Genomic DNA, 20,118 nt, shown 5'->3' with positions numbered 1-20,118 from the left:
ATGGGCATTTCAGACTCAACATTGTCCAAAACTGGGGCTGGATTCCCCACCACCAACCTGTGCTGCCCCCCAACCCCTGCCGGTGAATGGCAGTTCCAGTCTTCTCATCACCAGGCCCCCGGCTGTTTGACTCAGCTCTTTCCCTCACACCTCATATCCAGCAGTCAGCAAGTCCTGTACCTCTGCCTTCAGAATACATGTGGCATACAACCACTTCTTATCGGTACTGCTGCCATCACCTGGCCTGGGCCAGGGACTGGCAGGCTTTACCCGTGAAGGGCCACATGATGAATATCTTAGGCTTTGCAGGCCATACAGTCTCTGTGACAGCTTCTCAACTCTGCCGCTGTCACAAAAGCAGCCCTAGACAATATGTCAACCAGTGAGCGTGGCTGTGTTCCAATGCAACTTTGTTTGTGGGTGCTGAAATTTGAATTTTGTATGATTCCTATGTGCCATAAAATAGGCTTCCGATTTTTTCCAACTGTTTAAAAATGTAAAAACCGTCTTAGCTTGTACAAAAACAGGTGGTGGCCCAGATTGGGCCTGTAGGCCACAGTTTGCTGACCCCTTAGTCTAAGCCATCCTTTATCTTGATAACTTCTTTTTCTAAAATAAATAAATTTATTTATTTATTTATGGCTGCGTTGGGTCTTCGTTGCTGTGCGCGGGCTTTTCTCTAGTTGCGGCGAGCGGGGGCTACTCTTCGTTACAGTGCACGGGCTTCTCATTGTGGTGGCTTCTCTTGTTGCGGAGCACGGGCTCTAGGAGCGCAGGCTTCAGTAGTTGTGGCGCACGGACTTAGTTGCTCCGTGGCATGTGGGATCTTCCCAGACCAGGGCTCGAACCCGTGTCTTCTGCATTGACAGGTGGATTCTCAACCACTGTGCCAGCAGGGAAGCCCCTATCTTGATAACTTCTTATTGGTGTTCCTGCTTCCATCCTTATTCCCCTATAGTCCAGAGGGATCCTTTAAGAACCCAAGCCAGGTCACATCCCTCCTCTGCCCAGAACCCTCTGTGGTTCCCACCTCACTCAGAGTAGAAGCCACAGTCCTCACCTGGCCCAGGAGACCCTGTATGACCTATCACCTCCCTGCCCTCACCTCCTTCTTTCTTCCTACCCACCCTGCCCCCAGCCACAGGGGCCTTGGCTCTGTTGCTTGAGCACACCAAGCTTGCTGCACCTCAGGGCCTTTGCACAGGCCATTCCTCTGCCTACATGCTCTCAGATCTCTCAACTGCCCTTTCCTTAACTGCCTTCAGGGCTTGGCTCAACATCCCCTCAGGGAGGCCTTTCTACCGCGGGCCTCTCACTGTTGTGGCCTCTCCTGTTGCGGAGCACAGGCTCCGGATGCGCAGGCTCAGCAGCCATGGCTCACGGGCCCAGCGGCTCCGTGGCATGTGGGATCCTCCCGGACCGGGGCATGAACCCGCGTCCCCTGCATCAGCAGGCGGACTCTCAACCACTGTGCCACCAGGGAAGCCCGAGGGAGGCCTTTCTTGACCACTTTACACGAAGCTGCCAGCTCCCTTCACCTGTCCCTCCCTGTCCCCTTTTCCTGATTTGTTTTTCCCATGTGGCACATATCACGTGTGACTATTTTATTGTCTTTGTTCCCTGTGAAAATGTCAGTTCCATATGGGCAAGGATTTTTTTTCTCTCCTTCCAGGGCCGAACCCCCAGAGTCCTTCCCAGTGCCTGGCGTGTAGCAGGTATTCAGTCACTGTTTATGCAGTGAATGAGTGAGCCTCAGTGTCCTCACCTGGAAAAGGGGATTCATAGGAAAGGGGATAATTTGTGTCGAGGACTTGCCTCCCTGGCTGCACGTTGTGAGCGCGCGGGAGGTGGTAGCGGCTGCTGCGGGTAGAAGGCTGGCCACCTGGGTCCCATGCAAGCGGCACTCCCCCGGTGTAGACTGACCTGCCTGCTGCAACCTGGGCTGGGCGTGCTGGGCGCGTAGGTTGGCCTGGATGAGCGCCTTCTGCCGCTCCGGTCAGCCTGTGTCCGCAGAGCTCAGCCTCACCACCTCTTCCAGCTTTGACAGTGCCTTCCTGCCCAGAGATGGAGAGAGACCGGATGTGGTCACCAGCCTTGACCCGGCCAGGGGTGCAGGGGTGCAGATCTGGGCCATCTTCCGGGGGTCTGGGGCTAGGGGCAGCCCTGGAGGAAGAGCGTTCAGTTCTAAGGAGCAAAAGCAGGCAGGGCCCTGCCCCTGGAGCTTGTAACTCATGTGTCCTCGGGGCTCCTGAGCCTTGGCTGCCTCGTCTGTAAAGTGGGGTGACAATGCAAACCTAGCAGGCCAGCATGAGCTGGGGGAGGCTGGCTGCTGGCACCCTGCTGGCTGGTGCTGGGGAAGGGAGCAGGGACGGGGTAGAGAGTGACCAAGGGGGTTGGCTGAGGCTCCGCTGGAAGGGTCTGGGAGGGCACGTCAGTCAGTGTCCGTCAGCTGTGGTAAGGGTTTTGGGCATCATCGAAAGGGCAGGACCCTGTTTGAGGAAGGCAGTCCGGGTTGAGTTGGCTGCTTCCATCTGTCACCTGGGAGCTTTTGAAGCTGTGGATGCCTGGCCCTCCGTCAGAGATCCCGATCTCCTTGTCTTGAGTTGTCCAGGCCAGGGCTCTTCCGGTGGGTTTCATAAGCAGGCAGGGTTCAGGACCACTAGGCAGGTTTCTTAGCCACATCCGCCACGGGAATCATCTCTGTCAGGTCCTCTTACAAACGTTCCCATTTACCAGATGGAGAAGACAGGGCTCAGGCAGGGAGGTTGGTCTGACTTTGGCCTCTGCAGCACTGCCTCTCGCTCAGTGTTGGGGGAGCCCCCCACCCCTATGGCATTGGTTTTCCAGGCTCATTGGTGGCTTTAGCCTGGGGCAGGAAACCATGCAGGAAGTGTCGAGAGAGCTGCTAATCTTGCCTGAACCCCTCTGGGTGGTATCGGGGTGACAGGCCTTTCGTCCTTGGTATGGCCTCTGCTGGGACCAAGGGAGGCTGGGGCTGGGGGACAAGCAGGCTCAGCCTCTCAAGGGCGCTCCTTGTGGAGGTGACATGTTCTGCATTGTCCAGACCTCTGAAGACTAGGTGTGCTGGAGTTGTAATGTCAGCAGGGAAGCGGGGAGGGGGGGCTGCCTTCCAGATAATTGGGTCCAGGGTTTGTTCCTCCTTGTTTTCTGTTAGCATTTGGCCCTGTTCTCCAGAGTGGAGGAGGTATTGCTTTGTGACGCTGAGCAGTGAGAGACTTTGGGCCCAGGTAGGCGGGGTCGGTGCTGGCTCTGGTACTTCCTTGGGCTACGTGCCTTGGGCGAGGGCCCCCTGGTTTCCGAGCCCTGGTTTTCTGAGCCACCTAAGTGGGGTCACAGTCATTAGCTTACAGGCGCAGGTGAGGCTAGGTGAGTTGTGCAGGTAAAGGTCTTAGCACAGTTCTTGGCCCAAAGTAAGCATCTGATAGACGATACTAGTGATGGCACTTCCAATGGAATAGGCCCTTGCAGCCCAGCTCTGTCGAGGACAGCGCCCCCTGGAGGCCCCAGAGGCCGGTAACTGCCCAGGGAGGTGTGTGGGCTGTGGGCACCAGCAAACAGCTGGTCAAAGAGCATGGCCCTCTCAGGCCCAAGACCCAGAGTCCTGCTGTGTTGGCCCAGCATCTCCTTCATCTTGGGCCTCCTGTGGTCACAGCAACCAGCCAGGGCACCCGAGCACCCGAGCACCCGAAGAATGTCTTTCAAGGCTGGATGCTACTGGGCTGCCTGGGGCTTTGCCAGCTTCTCCTGGCCCTGGATCCCAGAGCCTAGGGACATTGGCATTCAGACCCTGCCACTTCTCCTCTGGCTACCAGGGGTGGGAGGCAGGAGCCGGCTGGTTGAGGACCTGGGAGTGGGTGGTCAGTCTCTCTCTTGCCCCTTCTCCCCTGGGCAACATTCCCCCACCCCCTAACCACTGTGGCACCTCAGGGAGGCTGTACAATCCCCCCAGGAGAAATGGGGTCATGCGTGAGGCCACTGGGGAAGGAGGTATTTCTGGCCGAGCAGGTGTGGCCTGTGCTGGCGTCCTGGCAGGTCTTCTCAGCTGCCCTGGCATGAGCAGTGTGACTTCGATATTTCTGGAAAGTGGAAGGGAGAGGGAGCTGAAAGTGCTGAGCCGCTGAGTGTAGGTGAACATGCTCAAGCCTCTGCATTTGTGAAGCGGCTGAGCCAGTCTGGCATGTGCTGCTCAAGGCCAGGCCTCCGTCCTCTGGGTGCGGCAGCACTCGTGCCCCGTGTGGGCGCTCTGGGTGCCGAGAGTGCCCGGGTTGGCCGGCTGACGGACCTGTTGGGCCTTCTGCATCTTTGCCTGGAGTTCTAGTTTGCACTGAGCAGGGCTTGTACCCTCAGCTAGGCCTCTTGTGCCCCCGCCTCGGGAGATGTCACCCACCGGAGCCCACACTCCCCTGCAGGCACTCACTGGGTTTTGCCAGGCTGCCCAGCACAAGGCATCCCGGTTGAAGAGCCCTTTTCTGGCAGGCAGACCCCGTGGGGTCCCAGCGAGCCTGCTGTAGGCAGGGTGTGCTGTACTGCACCCTCACTGCATGGGGGCCTCTGCGGGGCGCGCTGGCTGGGGGTGCAGCCCCAGAGGCCGCTGTGTGGTGGGGGTCTGGGCTCAGGAGTTTACTGCTGCGTGAGCTGCGTGCACTCCTCACCTCTTGGAACTCAGCTTCCCCATCTGTGAAATGGAGTTAATGGCTCCAGCTCCCTCGGCTGCCGTGGGGATTGAAAGGAGAGGGTGAGGAGAGGCATTTGGGAAGCAGCTGCGGTTCTAACCCATACCCATTGGGCAGGTTCCATCTTAGGACGCACGGAAGCGGGAGGTGGTGAGGGTGACCAGGAGTCCAAGCTGACTCCCAGGCCTGTGCCCGCCCCTGTCCCAGGCCCGGGGATGTAGACTCTGCCATGAGGCCACTGCGTCTTGTTTACAGGTGGGAGGGGCCTGAGGAGCACTGGGCTTGGCTGTGTTTATGAAAATGGGGAAACTGAAGCTTGAGAGGGGCCCAGGCTCCTGGCTTGGGAGGCTTTCTGGGCACTGGTGCCTGGGCCCCGGGTGCCCCGCCTGTGCAGCAGCTCCCACGGGGTAGAGCAGCAGTTGCAAACTTCCAGCCTGGGCTCAGGCGGTGCCTACCCTTCCTGCCGCCCTTCTACTTGGTGCTTCTCACTTCTGAGGCTCAGGTCAGAACCTCAGACCCACCCCTGCCTCCCATCCCCACATCCAAACCATTAGCACATCTGGTCACTTCCATCTTCATAGTCTGTCCACTTCTCACCCACTCCATGGCCATCTCCCTACTCCTGCCCTCATCATTGCTTCTGCCCTGGTCTCCCATTTCCCACGGGGCTGCCTAGGAACAGCTGAGTCAGGTCACATCCTTCCTCTGCTTAAGAACCCTCCATGGCTCCCACCTCACTCAGCGTAAAAGCCAGAGTCCTCCCTGTGGCCCACGATCCCCTGCAAGATCTGCCCCATCACTTCCCTGTTTGTGTCTTCCCGCTCTCCCCCGCCACACTCTGCTCCTGCCACAGTGGTCTGCTGCTTAAACATGCCAGGTACAGTCCAGTCTCAGGGCCTTTGCAGTGGCTGTTCCCTCCGCCTGGAACCCATTTCCCCTGGATGTATGCATGGCTTGTTCCCTCAGTTCCACTGGCCTTTTTAGATGCCCCTTCCTCAGGGAGGCCTTCCTTGACCGCTCTGTCTAAAACGGCCATACTCCCCCACCCCACCCCTGCCACCTTTCTCTTTTTGTCTCCACAGCTCTTGGTGCAAAACATGCCACTATTTATTGTGTGTCCCTACCCACCCCCAGCCCACGCCTGGAATGCAGCTTCTGTGAAGGCAGGGGTTTGTTCACTGCAGTGCCCAGGGGAAGAGCGGAGGCAGGAAAGGATGAATGCATGAAGGAAAGAGCGTGAGGCAGTGGCTCCCCGAGGCCTCTTGGCTGGTGAGTGGCAGAGCCAGAGTTAGTGTTCACTCTCTTGATCCCATCCTGCACCAGATGTGCCCGGTTCATTCACCTGGAGCTCCAGCTGCTGTGCACACCCTTCCAGCTGGTGGGAGCAGAGGCCGCGGCCACAAGGGGGCAGTGGAGAGCGGGGCAGTCTCGGCGGCTGCCGCCTCGGCTGTGGCGGTGATGAACTACAGTAGGGACGCTCGCCACAGCCCAGCCTCTGCCATCCGCACGTGTCTTGCTATTGTTAGGGTTCAGGCTCACTGCCATCAGCTCCTTGCATCACCTCTCTGACCTTGGTGTGGTTGGGCCCCTTCATGATCGTGGTGAGGACTTGGGGGGAGGAGGGGCCTGGCTCCCTGTGCGTCTGCCACTTCTATTTTGCTAGTATCGGTCTGATAACATTTATTCTTCATAAGAATTATCCTAGACTGGACATGTTTGTGTACTTTCTCAGGGAGGCCTTCCCTGACCACTCTGTCTAAAATGGCCATCCTCCGAACCCCTGACCCCCCCGCCCCCCGTTCTCTGTTTTTCCCCACAATTCTTGGTGCAGAACGTGCCGCTGTTCTCTGTTCCGGCACCCCCGTGCACTAGCACCCCCCGCCCCGGACCTCACACAGACCAGAATGGTGGTGGTTATTATGTGTAAATCTTACAGGGACCCTGTGAGATAGCAGGTGGGGGAAGCCCACTTTGTAGATAAGGAAATGGAGGCTCAGAGAGGTTGGGTTACTCATCCAGGGCCACACAGCCAGGAAATAGGTGAGTCTTTTTGACCTCAGAGCCTCCTTGTGAGGGGCCGCTGTGCCTGTGTTGCTGCCGCCTCCAAGGGCCCAGGGTGTGTGGAGCCTGTCAGTGTGGAGCCCCTTCTGTGTTGGGGATGCGGGTGAAGAGAGACAGCGTTCCCTAGAAGCCAGAGCTGGCCTACCAGAGACCCTTTCCGTGGGTGAGCAGTGCCCCGCTCCTTGGAGGAGGGTCTGGCAGCCAGAATGCTGGGCTGCACAGGGTCACCGGAGCTGGGTGGGTGTGTCTGCAGGCCTCACAGAGGCTTCCCTGGAGCAAGGCCACCAGCCCAGGCTAGGGAAAGCCCCCCTGCAGCAGCTCCTGCACTGGGGCACCCACCTCTGCTCTGGGGTCTGGTGTGGTGGGCAGGCCCCGATCCCCCTAAGTGTGGTGAAGGAGGAGTGAGGGAAAGGCCTTGGCTCAGAGGGTGGTGGGGAGGGGGCTTTGAGGCAAGGTGCCTCCCGCAGGTGCTTATGGAGAACAGCTCCTCGCCAGGCTCTGTCCTGGGTGCTGGGAAGAGACTGAGGACGGGACAGTCCCTGCCCTCTGGAGCTGGCCATCCAGTGGGAGGCAGACGGTAAATGTCTGGGTTGCTATTTTAAGTTGACAGTCAGGAAGGGCCTCACTGACGAGGTTAGGGAGGAGCCCTGCGGGGTCTGGGGGAGAGCGATTCAGGCAGTGAGGACAGCATGTGCAAAGGCCCTTAGCCTCTCCTACTCTTTTTTTTTTTTTTTTTTTTTTGCGGTACGCGGGCCTCTCACTGTTGTGGCCTCTCCCGTTGCGGAGCACAGCCTCCGGACACGCGGGCTCAGGAGCTGTGGCTCACGGGCCCAGCCGCTCCGCGGCATGTGGGATCTTCCCGGACCGGGGCACGAACCCGTGTCCCCTGCATCGGCAGGCGGACCCTCAACCACTACGCCACCAGGGAAGCCCTCTCCTACTCTTGAGCCCCGGTTTTCTCATCTGCCACGTGGGGACCATCCCAGGAGCCCTGTCTACCTGAGGCTCTGGGCACCCATGCTAGCTTGAAACAGGTGCTCAGAAAGTGGGCACCCCTCTTTCTACTATGGCTACCTTGATCAGCACCATATTTATTTCCATGAAGGCAGTGAAGCGTGTGGGCCCTGCTGCCCGGCAGTGGCTCTGGGTACTCCCCTCTGGGTGGGGCAGGGCTGCAGCCTGCAGGGTGGGCTGTGCCCTGCCCCTTGTCCAGCCCTGACCTCGTGGTGCCATGAGTTGCCCTTGGCTGGGCCCTGGAATCTGGGGCCTCTGGGTGAGAATTCCTCCCGGGCTGGGGAACTGTCATCGTAGAGCCAGCCTCCTGTGCCCCAGGCCAGGGCTCCTGCCTGTCCTTGCCCTCTGTCTGGCCACTGTGCCTGAGGCTTTGGGGCCACACCCCCTGCCTGTGGCCAGTGCCCGGACTTCAAGTCAGTGACACCCTCACGGGCTTTGCTTCATTCATCCTTCGAACATATCACCGCCCCCTTGTCCCCCCAGCCCCTTCCCTCCATGGGGACAGGAAGAGCTGCCCCCGGCTCCTTCAGAAAGTCCCACCACTCACTCCTCCCCTGTCCCTTGCCTGCCTTCTCTCTGGGGTAGGGCCTGAGCCTGCTGCCTCCCCTTCTGTGCTCAGGACCCCTGCCTGGGGCTGTGCCCAGCAGCCACCTGTGCCCCTCACCCCAGTCCTGGGCCTATCCTGGGCCCCCACCCCAGGCTGGCCTCAGGCCTGGGCAGGCTCAGGGGTGTGTGAGTGTGTGTGACAAGCGTAGGGACGGGAGTGTGCTGGGGCGCAGAGCAGGGGGTGGGGAGTAGGGGGTTAGCTCAGGGACTGAAGATTGGGAAGTGCGTGATGGGCTCCCCCATATTTAGGCCCTCATCGGGTGAGGTGGAGGTGTGGGTAGCCTCTGCTGCTCCCTGCCCCTCGACCTTTTCTCTTTATGGGTAATTGGGACCGGTTTGCTAGCCCCACCCTTTAAAAAAAAAAAAGATTTATCGAGGTAAAATTCACATGACGTACAATTAGCCATTTAAAAGTGAATTTAATTCACAGTGTTTTGCAACCACCGTCTCTGTCTAGTTCCACAACTTTTTCATCACCCCAAAAGGAGACCCTGTCCCCATTAGTTGACACTCCCATTTCCCCTCACCCCATCCTTGGCAGCCACCAGTCTGCTTTCTGTCTCCTTCCATTTACCTATTTGGGGCATTTCACATAAACATGTGACCCCTTTGTACCTGGCTTCTCTCACCTAAATATATATATATATATATATATATGTATAATTTTTATTTATTTTTCTTCCCACTTGGCTTTTAAAATTTAAAATGTTTACTTTTCTGAAATAATTAGAGAGGCACAGGCAGTTGTACGATGGTAGAGAGGCCCTGTGGCTCCCCCCGCACCGCATCCCCACCCCCCTGCCCTGCCCAGGGCCTTTCAGACCTCTCCTGCGGTGGAGATTTGGGGACAGGAAATGGGAAATGAGGACCAAACCTGTCACAGTGGCCTTGAGCTGGGGCAGCCCACTCCCCAGTGGCCCCCGGGGCCTTGAGTGCTGCCGCACGGGCCGGGCTTACCTCTGTGAGGGCGCCGCTGCTCCTCTGCAGCCTCGGGCTGGCCTGGGTGTGTTGGCGGCGGTGGCAGCCGTAGCAGCGGCAGCGGCGGCCGCTGGGAGGGTGGCCCCTGTCCCGGCCGTCCCCTCCCGCTGCCCAGCTTCCTTTCCCAGCAGCCAGTCGGGGCCCCGACGTCCCATACTCTCCTCCTGGGTCCTGGTCTGGTGCCCAGGTTGGGGGGAGAGGGTAGGGTTTCAGCCCCTCCCCCAGCAGCTGGCCGGCAGGGAGAGGGGCTGGTTGTATTTTAAGCTGAGTGGTTCAGCAGGAACTCGGAGGCCTGCTCTCCCAATAGACGTGGTGCAGCCTTCCTGCGGACCACACGAGCTCCGAAGGCATGTGGGCACTGCCCGCCTGGGACCCAGGAACTATTAATATACCTGCCGCCACAGGACAGCAGGCCCTTTGCCTGCTCGGGGCGGTGCTATCCTCGCCTTTTTGGGCACGTTCTGCCTGTACCCCTTCCCTCTTGCGAGTCCCCTTGGTGGGGCCAGACACTCGGGGTAGTGTGAGCAGCGCCCTCTTTCTGGCCCTTCTGTCTGGCCTTGTTATCCCCATGACTCAGAGGGGTTCAGTAACCTGCCCCCCAAGGCCACGTGGCCATGCAGAGCCCCCAGTTGACAGCAGGCGTACTCTCTAGCGTGGTAACAGTAGCATCGGCCAGGAATTCTTGGGCTCTGGGCTCTCTCCTGCCCTCCATCCATGACGTGGGGTGGGTAGAGCATGGGTGGGCAAACAGGCCAGTGTGCTGCAGCGACCCCCTGGCCAGTAGGGGAGCCGGGATCTGAACCCAGGCCCATCCCCTTCCCTTCATCGCAGGCGCCCAGGGTCCCCTCAAGCCTGTCCTCACAGCCTGAGGTTTGGGGGCACTTCCCATCTGTCAGGTACCACGCCAGCCCCTCGAGGTACACACTTTCCCCTCGAGGTACACACTTTCCTACCTGCCTCCGGCCTGAGGCTCAGAGAGAAGTGACAGCCCCAGAGTCACCCAGTGACAGCGTGGCAGGGCCGGATTCAGTCCTGTGTGCTGCCCACCATGCCCCCTGCGTCTCCCACTGGTGGTGGAGTGTGTGTGAGGGGAGCCCTTTCCTCCTGGGGGGCGTGGCCCTAGGTGGGTGGGCGTGCCCTCAGAGAGCCCTGTCTGGGGCCCTGCCCTGGGGTTCTAAGATCTGCTCCTTTTCTCCATGCTGTCTGACTGAGGGAGTGCCAGGCGGGAAGGGTCCTCAGCACCTGCTGCCCAGTGGCCGACTTGGGGTCAGACCCAGCCCTGCCTGCCACGTCCCCATGTCTAATGAGATCTGCATCAAGCCCTACACTAGGGCCCTCAGGCCTACGTGGTGGGCTCGGGCCCTACTGGGCCTCACTCCAGCTCCACCAGCAGTTCACACCATTCTCAGCTGGCCCAGGTGCCTTCTCGGACCGCTTAGGATGGGTGGGTCACGTTCCCCTGGGGGCTTCCTCCCTCCCAGCACTGCCCCTTTGCACCACTGGTCCCACCACTGCCTGGGGCTCAGGGAGAGTGGAGCGGGGGGGGGGGGGGCCCAGGCTGTCTGCCCTGGGCTTTGGGGGGCTCAGGGCCTGACGAGGGTGCTATGTTGGGCTGACATGGTGGGAAGACTGCCCTGGAGGTGGCCTTGAACAAGGCCTGGGTGGACCTAGTGAGAATTGGGTGGAGAGGGAGGCCAGGGAGGTGTGAGCCAAGGTCTTGGCCTAGGCTGGGGGCGCTTGCTGGAAACTTCCTGGTTTCCTGACCCGTTCCACACTTAGAGAGAGGCTCTCTGCACCAATAACGCCGGAATCTGTCACCTCCCTGGGAACACAAATGCACAAGGAAAATAATCCAGAGTGTCTCTTACAGCTCAGAAGGGGAAATGGATGATCTATCTCGCGGATTCTCAAAATAGCTGGGATTTCTCCAAGCCCAGTGAACTCTGTGGGCCTGAGCTGGGGCCTGGGCGGCCCGTTGGCCTCTCACCCTGCTCCTGGTGACAGGCCCTTGCTCTGCACTGGGCAGGGAGGCCAGGAGGCGCATCCATGCCTCTTCTGGGGATCTCCCTTCCCCCCGTGCTGTTGGGGGTCCGTGTCCCCTCGAAAGCCTTACAGTCAGGGCAACTTAGCCCTTGGAGGGCTGCCCCCAGGTCCCCCCTCCCAGGAGGTCTGTGGCGTGGCTCCTGGGGGACTCAGTGTGGGGCAGTTTTATATTTAGTTGGGCCGTGGCTGTTGGGCCACTCGGGTTACATCTGCACAGAAGCTGGCGGAGCCAAGGCCGGCACGGGCTGTCTTCCAGCACCGCGGCAGAATTTGATCTCGCTGGCCCGGCCCAGAGCACTTCGCGTGGGGAGGTCTGTGGTGGGGGCTGACGGCCGGCAGCTGAGGCCTCTGGCTGCAGCGGGCAGAGCGGGGCAGGCATGGACCTGAGCGTGAGCGTGGTGGCCCGGGAGACCAGCCAGGGCCTTGGCCCCGTCTTTGGCCTCAATGGCCTCCCCCGGCCCATGCCCCCCAAGACGATCAAGAAACCTAAAAAGGCCGTTCTCTTCTTTGAGGTGGAGATTCTGGACGCAAAGACCCGGGAGAAGCTGTGCTTCCTGGACAAGGTAGGACCGTGGTACAGACTGTGCTGGCCCGAGGGTGCTGGGCCTGCGACCAGGGAGATGGGAGTGCCCCTCCACCTGGGTCCTGACACCCAGCCCCTGCCCTTCAGGGTGTGCAGGAGGGGTACTGTCCCTGGGCCTGCCCCCAGCCAGCTTGCTCCTCAGGGTAGAGCACCCTGGCCCCTGGGTGTGGCCGGGAGCTGGCCTCCCAGTGTGAGAGGAGGTGAAGCAGCCTCGGTGGACCCTGCATGGCTCTGGGGCCTGGGAAGGAGGTGGAGTCCTGAGACTGGCCCCACTCCGAGGCCAGGCCAGGGGAAGGGGTTTGTCCCATCCCAGGGAGGTCTGGAACAGGTTGAGGGCCTTTACTCTGGGGGGAGTTGCGGCTGGGGGTGGAGAGGAGAGGCGAAGTGGGCCTGGCTTCCCATGCTCACACCATCTCCCAGCCAGTCCAGGGGTGACCTGGCTGCCTGGTTAAAATGGCCCTCAGGCCCATGGCTGCCTTGTCGGCTCCCCCCTCCCATAGCAGTTGCCTAGGACCCCAGTCCATCCTACCTCACCAAGAGGGATTCTGGGTCCCGGGCTCCCCGCCCACGGCTTACTGGTGCCTGGCCTGTGTTTCCCCCAGGTGGAGCCCCAAGCCACCATTGCTGAGATCAAGAACCTTTTCACCAAGAGCCGTAAGTCCAGGGCCCAGCCACACTGCCCCCGCGACCCCTCTGGGCAGGGGCCTCTAGGTAGGACCCTGTCCTACATGCCTCTCCCTCAAAGGCCTGCAGAGATAACCCCAGTGTGGCCCAGGCTTCTCTGGGCTTGCCTGGGGCACCCGCCCCCGTGTGGCCATCAACAGGAACGCCCTTGCTGGGCTTTGGGAAGGACAACATCCCGCTTTGCCTGCTCTTCCGGTCTGTGTCCTGGAGCCACACAAACTTCAGAGATCTTGCCCGGGGGGCGGAGGAACTGTAGGGACCCTGGGCCCCACCAGGCTGTGTGCTGTGACACCCTACTCTCCCTACAGATCCACAGTGGTACCCCGCCCGCCAGTCCCTCCGCCTGGACCCCAGTGAGTACAGCTGTCTGCTTGGCTGTCCCCGGGCTCCTGGGTGGCCCTGGGCGAAGGCCCAGGCAGGCCCTGAGCCCTGGCCCGACTCTCCGCAGAGGGCAAGTCCCTGAAGGATGAGGATGTTCTGCAGAAGCTGCCCGTGGGCACCACGGCCACACTCTACTTCCGGGACCTGGGGGCCCAGATCAGCTGGGTAACGGTGCGTGCAGACCCCTCTCCCAGCAGCCTCGTCCCCCATCTGCCGCGTTGGGGTGACTCACCTCTCCCCTCCCCAGGTCTTCCTGACAGAGTACGCCGGGCCCCTTTTCATCTATCTGCTCTTCTACTTTCGGGTGCCCTTCATCTATGGCCACAAATATGACTTTACGTCCAGTCGGCACACGGTGGTACAGTGAGTGGGGCCGGGTGGGAGGAGGTGGCAGGGGGAGGGGAAGGCCTGCGGACCTGCCCCCGCTGAACTGGCTCCCCCGCCCCCAGCCTTGCCTGCATCTGCCACTCATTCCATTACATCAAGCGCCTGCTGGAGACGCTCTTCGTGCACCGCTTCTCCCACGGCACCATGCCGTTGCGCAACATCTTCAAGGTGAGCCCCCAGCTGCCTGTCCAGGTCCTTCAGCCCCGGCCCTACCCTCCCTGGTCCCCCTCACCTGGGTCCTGCCCTCCACTGGGCCAGGCTCCATCCCGGCCCTGCTCCCTTTCAGAACTGCACCTACTACTGGGGCTTCGCCGCGTGGATGGCCTATTACATCAACCACCCTCTCTACACACCGCCAAGTAAGTGGCCTCGGACCCTGCTCCCCCTGTGAACACCCCTTCACCCAGGCTCTCCCCTCACGGGCTTCCCCTCTCTGCTTCCTCTTCAGCCTACGGAGCTCAGCAGGTTAAACTGGCGCTCGCCATCTTTGTGGTAAGCAGGCTGGAACGGGTGACAGGGTGCGGGGAGTTTGGGGGGCACCTCCGAGCTGACCCTGCTTCTCTAACAGATCTGCCAGCTTGGCAACTTCTCCATCCACATGGCCCTGCGGGACCTGCGGCCAGCTGGTGAGTGGCCTGCTCCGGGCAGGGGGGATGGCCACCTGGGCACGCTGAGCCAGCAGGTCTCACTCCTGTCCTGTCCTCCCAGGGTCTAAGACCAGGAAGATCCCATACCCCACCAAGAACCCCTTCACATGGCTCTTCCTGCTGGTGTCTTGTCCCAATTACACCTACGAGGTGAGGGTCTGCCCTCCTCTCCTCTCCCTCCTGGGGCTTGGGGTCCCATGTGGAGGGCTAGCTTCTAGGAGGGGGCGGTGCCTGGCTCCGTAGCTGCTTCCGCAGTTTGAACTCGGAACATTTGGAAACGGAGAGACTGTGGCCTCTGTGGGGCCTGGGAGGTGTCCAGCTGGGCTTGTGGCTGTTGGGGGCTGAGGGGCAGCTTCACCGTGTAGTGCCCCCTTACTCCAGGCCCCTCTAGCACTGGCGTGTGGTTCCCATCCCCTTACCAGAACAGCTGGGGCTGCCCAGCCCTGCCCGCCCTCACCCTGCCTGCTCTGCCCACAGGTGGGGTCCTGGATTGGCTTTGCCATCATGACACAGTGCCTCCCAGGTGAGCCCGCTGCCCCTTCCCCAGGGCGCCCCGCCCGTCCCTGCTGTGTGCAGCCCTCCCTCCCTGACTCCCCTGCTCCACCCCACAGTGGCCCTCTTCTCCCTGGTGGGCTTCACCCAGATGACCATCTGGGCCAAGGGCAAGCACCGCAGCTACCTGAAGGAGTTCCGAGACTACCCGCCCCTGCGCATGCCCATCATCCCCTTCCTGCTCTGAATGGCATCCCCTCACCCAGGCTCAGCCAAGCCAGGCTCGTGTCCCCCCGCCCCAGTGTCATTCTGGGCGAGGAGTGGGAACCACTGCTCTCCAGCGTCTGGAATAAAACCTGCCTGCCCAGCTGGACTCAGACTCGGCGGTGTTTCTTTTGGGGGTCGGTTCGGGAAGCAGCACACCAAAGAAAGAGGCGGAGCTTGGGCTGAGGGCCCTGGAGGCTTTTATTTTTTTGACTGGTCCACAGGGTGGTAGGCGGGGCCGCTACAGGGCCACCTCGGGGCCGACGTCACCGGACCCCTGGCCTCTGGCCTCCCTCTGCTCCCGCCTCTTCTTCCGCTGGAGCAGCCGCCGCTCCCGCTCAAACTCCTTCATGCGCTTCACGTAGCTGCAGGCAGAGTACAAGGAGGGAGGGGTAGCCTGGGGAGCTGATGGGACTCTGAGGGGGTTGCAAGTAGGGAAGACCTGCGTGCCTGTGATGTAACTCTGGGGTCTGCCCCCTCCCCTAGGGTGGACACCAGTGAGCCCAGAGCAAGAGCTGGGCCTCCCACCTGAACTGGGCCTGGCCACTCCTGTAGGCACCTCAAAGCAGCCAGTCCCACCCCACAGCCCCTTTGGGATTCCTCTTTCTACTGAGGTGGGGCCTGGCCGGGTGAGGGCTCGGGGCGGGCGTGGGGCTCACTCGAGGTGCTCGCAGTAGTCCCAGTCGTGCTGCTCGTGCTTGCAGGCCAGGAAGTTGGGGAAGCTGTCGCGCTTGCACTTGAGGAACCGGATGAGGTAGTGGGCGCAGTAGTCCCGCTGCTGGAGCACCAGCTGTGCGTCATTCATCTCCTGCTGAGTGGCCACCATCTCTGCGGGGGGGGGGGGGGGGGAACGGGTGGGGCTCAGCCAGGGCCAGGAATAGCTTTCTAATTTGCACGAAAGCAACCCCCAACACTGAGGCCCAGATGGGCAGGGTCCCTCTCCTGCCATCACCGAGCACCTCGAAATCCACGCTAGATTCTTGCCTCCCCTCCCCCTGGGGTCACTCCCCAGACAGCCCCACCCTGCAGAGGTGTGTGTGCGTCTGTGTGTCTGCCTGGGGGACCTGGATCCCAGCTCTGTCCTCTCAGTGGAGGCGTAGTTTCTGCCCGCCTCATAGAAAGCTGAACTAATAATCCTCGTCCTGCTGCCCCACCCACCTGGTAAACCCCACGGGGATGAAATCAACCTTCACTTCAACTGGGGCCCATTTGGGGGCCGTCAGTAATCGTGGGCACACACCCCAGCCAGCCCACGCCCGCTGTGCTGGTGATCCTGAGCTCTGTCCCCACCTAGCACGGGGCACACAGGACCTAGCCTTCCTGCATCCTCAAGGGAACCCCTGCCCCCCCATCTTACCCCATCTTTCTTGGTCCTAGATGCTCCTCCTTTCTCGAACATTCTCTTCCCGTGGCCCCCTTCTCTGCCACACCCTCCCCAGGTTTCCTCCCATCTCTATGGCTGTCCAAACATTAAGCCTTGGCTTCTGGTGGTTCTTGCTAAGAGCCCTCCACTCATTCTAATTCATGGCTTCCGTCTCCACCCCGTATATCGTTGAGTCCCAGGCCTTGTGTCCACCTGCAGCCCCTGACAGTTTCCATGTCAAGGTGGCACTTCACACCTGATACTCCAGCATGATGAGTCAGTAGCCAGGATTTATGGAGTACCTACTGTGTGCTAGGTGCTGGGGATATACAAGGGAACATGCCAGGCAAGGATCCCTCCCTGCTCTTGGAGGGAGACACAGAACAAACAGGTAGAGCTAGATGTTGTAGGATGCCTGACAATGCTAAGTATTAGGGAGGAAAATAAGGGAGAGAGAGAGGCAGTGTGGGGAGGTGGGTCACAACTTTAGATGGAGGGGTCCGTCAAAAGGTGGCATACAAACGTGAGGGAGTGGGTCACATAGACACCCGGGTAAGGCATCCCCAAGAGCGGAACAGCAGGTGCAAAGGCCCTGAAGTGGGAGGACAGGCGGGATGCCCCAGGGGTTTCGGCCTGAGCATGTGGTGGTTAGCGCTGGAGGGAGGCACAGGGTTGGTAGGGGAGGTCAGGAGCTCTGTTTCAGGCCTGCTGAGTGCAAGATGCCCGTTAAATGTGGAGTGGAGTTGCCAAGCAGGCAGTGAGGTCCATGAGTCTGGGGTTCAGGGTCAAGGCCCAGCTGGAGATAAAAACTCCAGCACTGGTGCACAGCAGCCATTTGAAACCAGAGGACTAGCAAAGACCCCCAGGGAGTGGTGGGAGTGGGTGGAGACAGAAGAGACCCACGCAGTGGGGCGCCTTGGCATTTACAAGGCAGGGAGGTGGGCGGGAGCTGTGGGGTCTTGGAACCACGTGAAGAGGGGCTCCCAGGAAGTGGCAGCGACCAGCCGTGCCTGCTGCTGCCATAGTGGAGTTAGACCTGAGAATCTGACAACGGGGCTTTGCAATACAGACATAGTGAGGGTGGGGAGGAAGCCTGACTACAGCCCTGTCAGTGAAGTGGTGGGGAGGTAGCTGGAGGGGGAGGTGGGGCCAGGAAAAGATTTTATTTTTTTATTTTTATTAAAAAAAATTTTTTTTTAGGGCTTCCCTGGTGGTGCAGTGGTTGAGAATCTGCCTGCTGATGCAGGGGACACGGGTTCGAGCCCTGGTCTGGGAAGATCCCACATGCCGCGGAGCAACTAGGCCCGTGAGCCACAACTACTGAGCCTGCGCGTCTGGAGCCTGTGCTCCGCAACAAGAGAGGCCACGATAGTGAGAGGCCCGCGATGAAGAGTGGCCCCCGCTTGTCAAAACTAGAGAAAACCCTCGCACAGAAACGAAGACCCGACACAGCCAAAAAAAAAAAAAAATTTTTTTTTTTAATTTATTTTATTTATTTATTGGCTGTGTCAGGTCTTCGTTGCTGCGCGCGGGCTTCGTCGCGGTGTGTGGGCTTCTCGTTGCGCGGGCTTCTCTTGTTGCGGAGCACGGGCTCTAGGCGCGCAGGCTTCAGCAGTTGTGGATCGCGGGCTCTTGAGCGCAGGCTCAGTAGCTATGGTGCACGGGCTTAGTTGTTCCGCGGCATGTGGAATCTTCCTGGACCAGGGCTCGAACCCATGCCCCCTGCATTGGCAGGCGGATTCTTAACCACTGCACCACCAGGGAAGCCCCAGGACAGGATATTACAACAGCAGAAATAACAGTGTATTTGCATGTTGATGGGAAAACCAACCTTGCAAGAGAGGGAGAGTGGTTGGAGCAGTCCTTGGGTAGGTGAGAGGATGGGATGGAGGGCATCAGAGGGCTCACCTGGAGCAGAGGCTTAGCTAAAGCCGGGGCAGATCATCTGGGCTAACAGGAGAGAAGGTGGAGTCCAGGGTGTGTAGGAAGCAGGGATGAAGGGAGCCCACAAGAGCTCTTTTGGCTGCTTCTATTTTCTTAAGAGGATACAAAGTGACTAGCTGAAAGGAGGTGCTGGGGTCTGAGAGAGAAGGCGTGAGACCATGGTCTAGGAAGGAGCCCGAGAGAGCGAAGGGCCAGGGAATGTGACAGGAAAACAGCAGCATGAAGAGTCAACTGGGGGAGCAATTGGGAGACCAGTCAGGGAGGATGGGTGTTTTTCTCCCACGATGTTCAGCTGCACAGGGACAGGAGCCACGGAGGAGAGCTGGCTTTAACCAGGGTTCTGGTTAAGCAAGACAGAGGAGGGGATGGGGTGGGGCGGCTCTGGGTGTTTGCAAAACATTAATGGGAAAGCAGGGTGTGAGGGGCAGTGGGAAGGACTGACACGATAAGGAGGTGGGGGTACTGATGGACTGCAGGTTCCAGTGGGGCTGAAGGAACTACAAGGACTCGAGACACCATAGGACCGTACCTCCCAACATTCTCCTAAATCCACACCTCTCTGCACCACCCCATTCCCTTAGGGGTGTCCCTGTCTCCAAGTCGTCGCCCACCTGGCAGCCAACGTGACCTTTTGATAAAGCAAATCTGATCGTGTCCCTCCTCTGCTTTGAAGCACTAGCTCTCCCCTCTCCTTGGTCTCGGTGTGGCCAACTCCTCCGCATCTCCTGCAGGCCTCGCTTCCAGTCATAGTCTCCTGAAAGCCCGCCTTGATACTCCCAGGGGCCATCATCAAGATCCGCCAGGTTCCTCTGTCTTCCCTACAGGGCTGTGAGTTCCCCCTTAGTCAGTGCCTGCTGTATCCTCGGTGCCCAGCTTGGGACTCGGTCCAGGACTGGCGCTCGATATGCTTGTGATGTTAACGAATAAAAAAAGCAACGTGCAGAACAGTATGTGCGGCGTGAGCCCCCCTCGTGTTTTCTCTGGCATACCTAAAAATAGCAGCGACATCTGGACAGAGGTACAATAAGCACATCCCTTCCGCGATAAACCCTCCCATAGTTCCCCACTCACTCCAGGACTGAATCCAACTTCTACCGCTTCATTAGGTCCCGTGTCGCCACTCTCTTTTGCCCCCGGGCTTTTTCTTCAAACAGTGCCCTCTGCCTGGAATGCCTCCACACTCAGGCAGGGTCACGTGCGCCCCCTGGACACCTCCGGGCCGAGGTCAGGGCTGAACCCAGACACAGTGCATTACGCTCGAGCCCAGCCGACCCCGGGGTTCAGGGGTTCCGGCGCCCACCCCAAACTCCCGCCGGCCGCGCCTGCGCACTGGGACTCACCGCGTTCTTTGCGTCCGGGGAAGCCGTAGTCTGGCGGGAAGGTGGGCATCCGCAGGGGGTCGGGCTCCACCGATGCATCGCCTAGGTAGCGCCGGGCTAGGTGCGCCCCCATGGTTGCTGTCGCCGCAGGTTCCTGCAGCAGCCAGGGTCACCCAGCTCCTACCCGGAAGCACTCCTTGGCCAGCGACGGCTTCCGGGTTGCTCAGGCCGCAGCGGGGATCATAGAGATGAACGACTCCGGAGGACTTCAGGTATCTCTGGCGCCACCTTGCGGTTGGGCTGAGATAGTAAGGTGCGCACCTCCTACTCTGGTGATCGCCAGAGGGGGCCTCCCTGCTTCTGGAAATCCATCTGGGCAGGAGAGGGTGGACGATGTGAGCCTGGGGCTTCCTCCCACCCTCCCTGGGCGCCTCTGGTCTCCCGAAGCTAGAGCACAAATGAAAATTATTCTTATGTCGTATTTCTAGCTTCTCCCGAAGGTAGAGCACAAATGAAAATTATTCTTATGTCGTATTTCAAAAAAGTCTTTATTCTAAAACTTTCGAATTTGTCATAAAAAACCCTGCACAGAGTCAGCAAATATCAAAAGTTTAAATAAAATTATTTAAAATAAGCATTTTAATTAAGTTTAATTTAA

The 20,118-nt window shown here is 59.6% G+C and overlaps 2 protein-coding genes across 2 annotated transcripts in view; one reads left to right on the top strand and one right to left on the bottom strand.

Moving 5' to 3' along the window:
• Positions 1-14,943, top strand: part of TECR (trans-2,3-enoyl-CoA reductase) — a 28,047-nt gene extending 13,104 nt beyond the window's left edge. The window contains exons 2-13 of the mRNA XM_029217968.1: positions 11,909-11,959; positions 12,582-12,633; positions 12,972-13,016; positions 13,112-13,215; positions 13,292-13,407; positions 13,494-13,599; positions 13,718-13,790; positions 13,880-13,923; positions 14,000-14,057; positions 14,140-14,228; positions 14,556-14,601; positions 14,690-14,943. Coding sequence (XP_029073801.1) covers positions 11,909-11,959; positions 12,582-12,633; positions 12,972-13,016; positions 13,112-13,215; positions 13,292-13,407; positions 13,494-13,599; positions 13,718-13,790; positions 13,880-13,923; positions 14,000-14,057; positions 14,140-14,228; positions 14,556-14,601; positions 14,690-14,817 — 912 coding nt within the window. The 3' untranslated portion in view covers positions 14,818-14,943. The remainder of the gene's footprint in view (positions 1-11,908; positions 11,960-12,581; positions 12,634-12,971; positions 13,017-13,111; positions 13,216-13,291; positions 13,408-13,493; positions 13,600-13,717; positions 13,791-13,879; positions 13,924-13,999; positions 14,058-14,139; positions 14,229-14,555; positions 14,602-14,689) is intronic.
• Positions 14,944-15,011: 68 nt separating this feature from the next.
• NDUFB7 (NADH:ubiquinone oxidoreductase subunit B7) lies at positions 15,012-19,673 on the bottom strand. Its single transcript, XM_029217969.1, has 3 exons — positions 19,482-19,673; positions 15,494-15,662; positions 15,012-15,199 (listed from the first exon to the last, which is right to left on the bottom strand). Exons 1-3 carry the CDS (start codon positions 19,591-19,593, stop codon positions 15,076-15,078), a joined length of 405 nt encoding a protein of 134 aa, XP_029073802.1. The 5' UTR covers positions 19,594-19,673; the 3' UTR covers positions 15,012-15,075.
• Between the last annotated feature and the right edge of the window lie 445 nt (positions 19,674-20,118).

Source organism: Monodon monoceros, unplaced genomic scaffold (genome assembly GCF_005190385.1).
Source record: "Monodon monoceros isolate NGI ecotype Baffin Bay Population unplaced genomic scaffold, NGI_Narwhal_1 Super_Scaffold_12, whole genome shotgun sequence".
Lineage (NCBI taxonomy): Eukaryota > Metazoa > Chordata > Mammalia > Artiodactyla > Monodontidae > Monodon > Monodon monoceros.
This window is presented reverse-complemented; position numbering and strand designations above follow the sequence as displayed.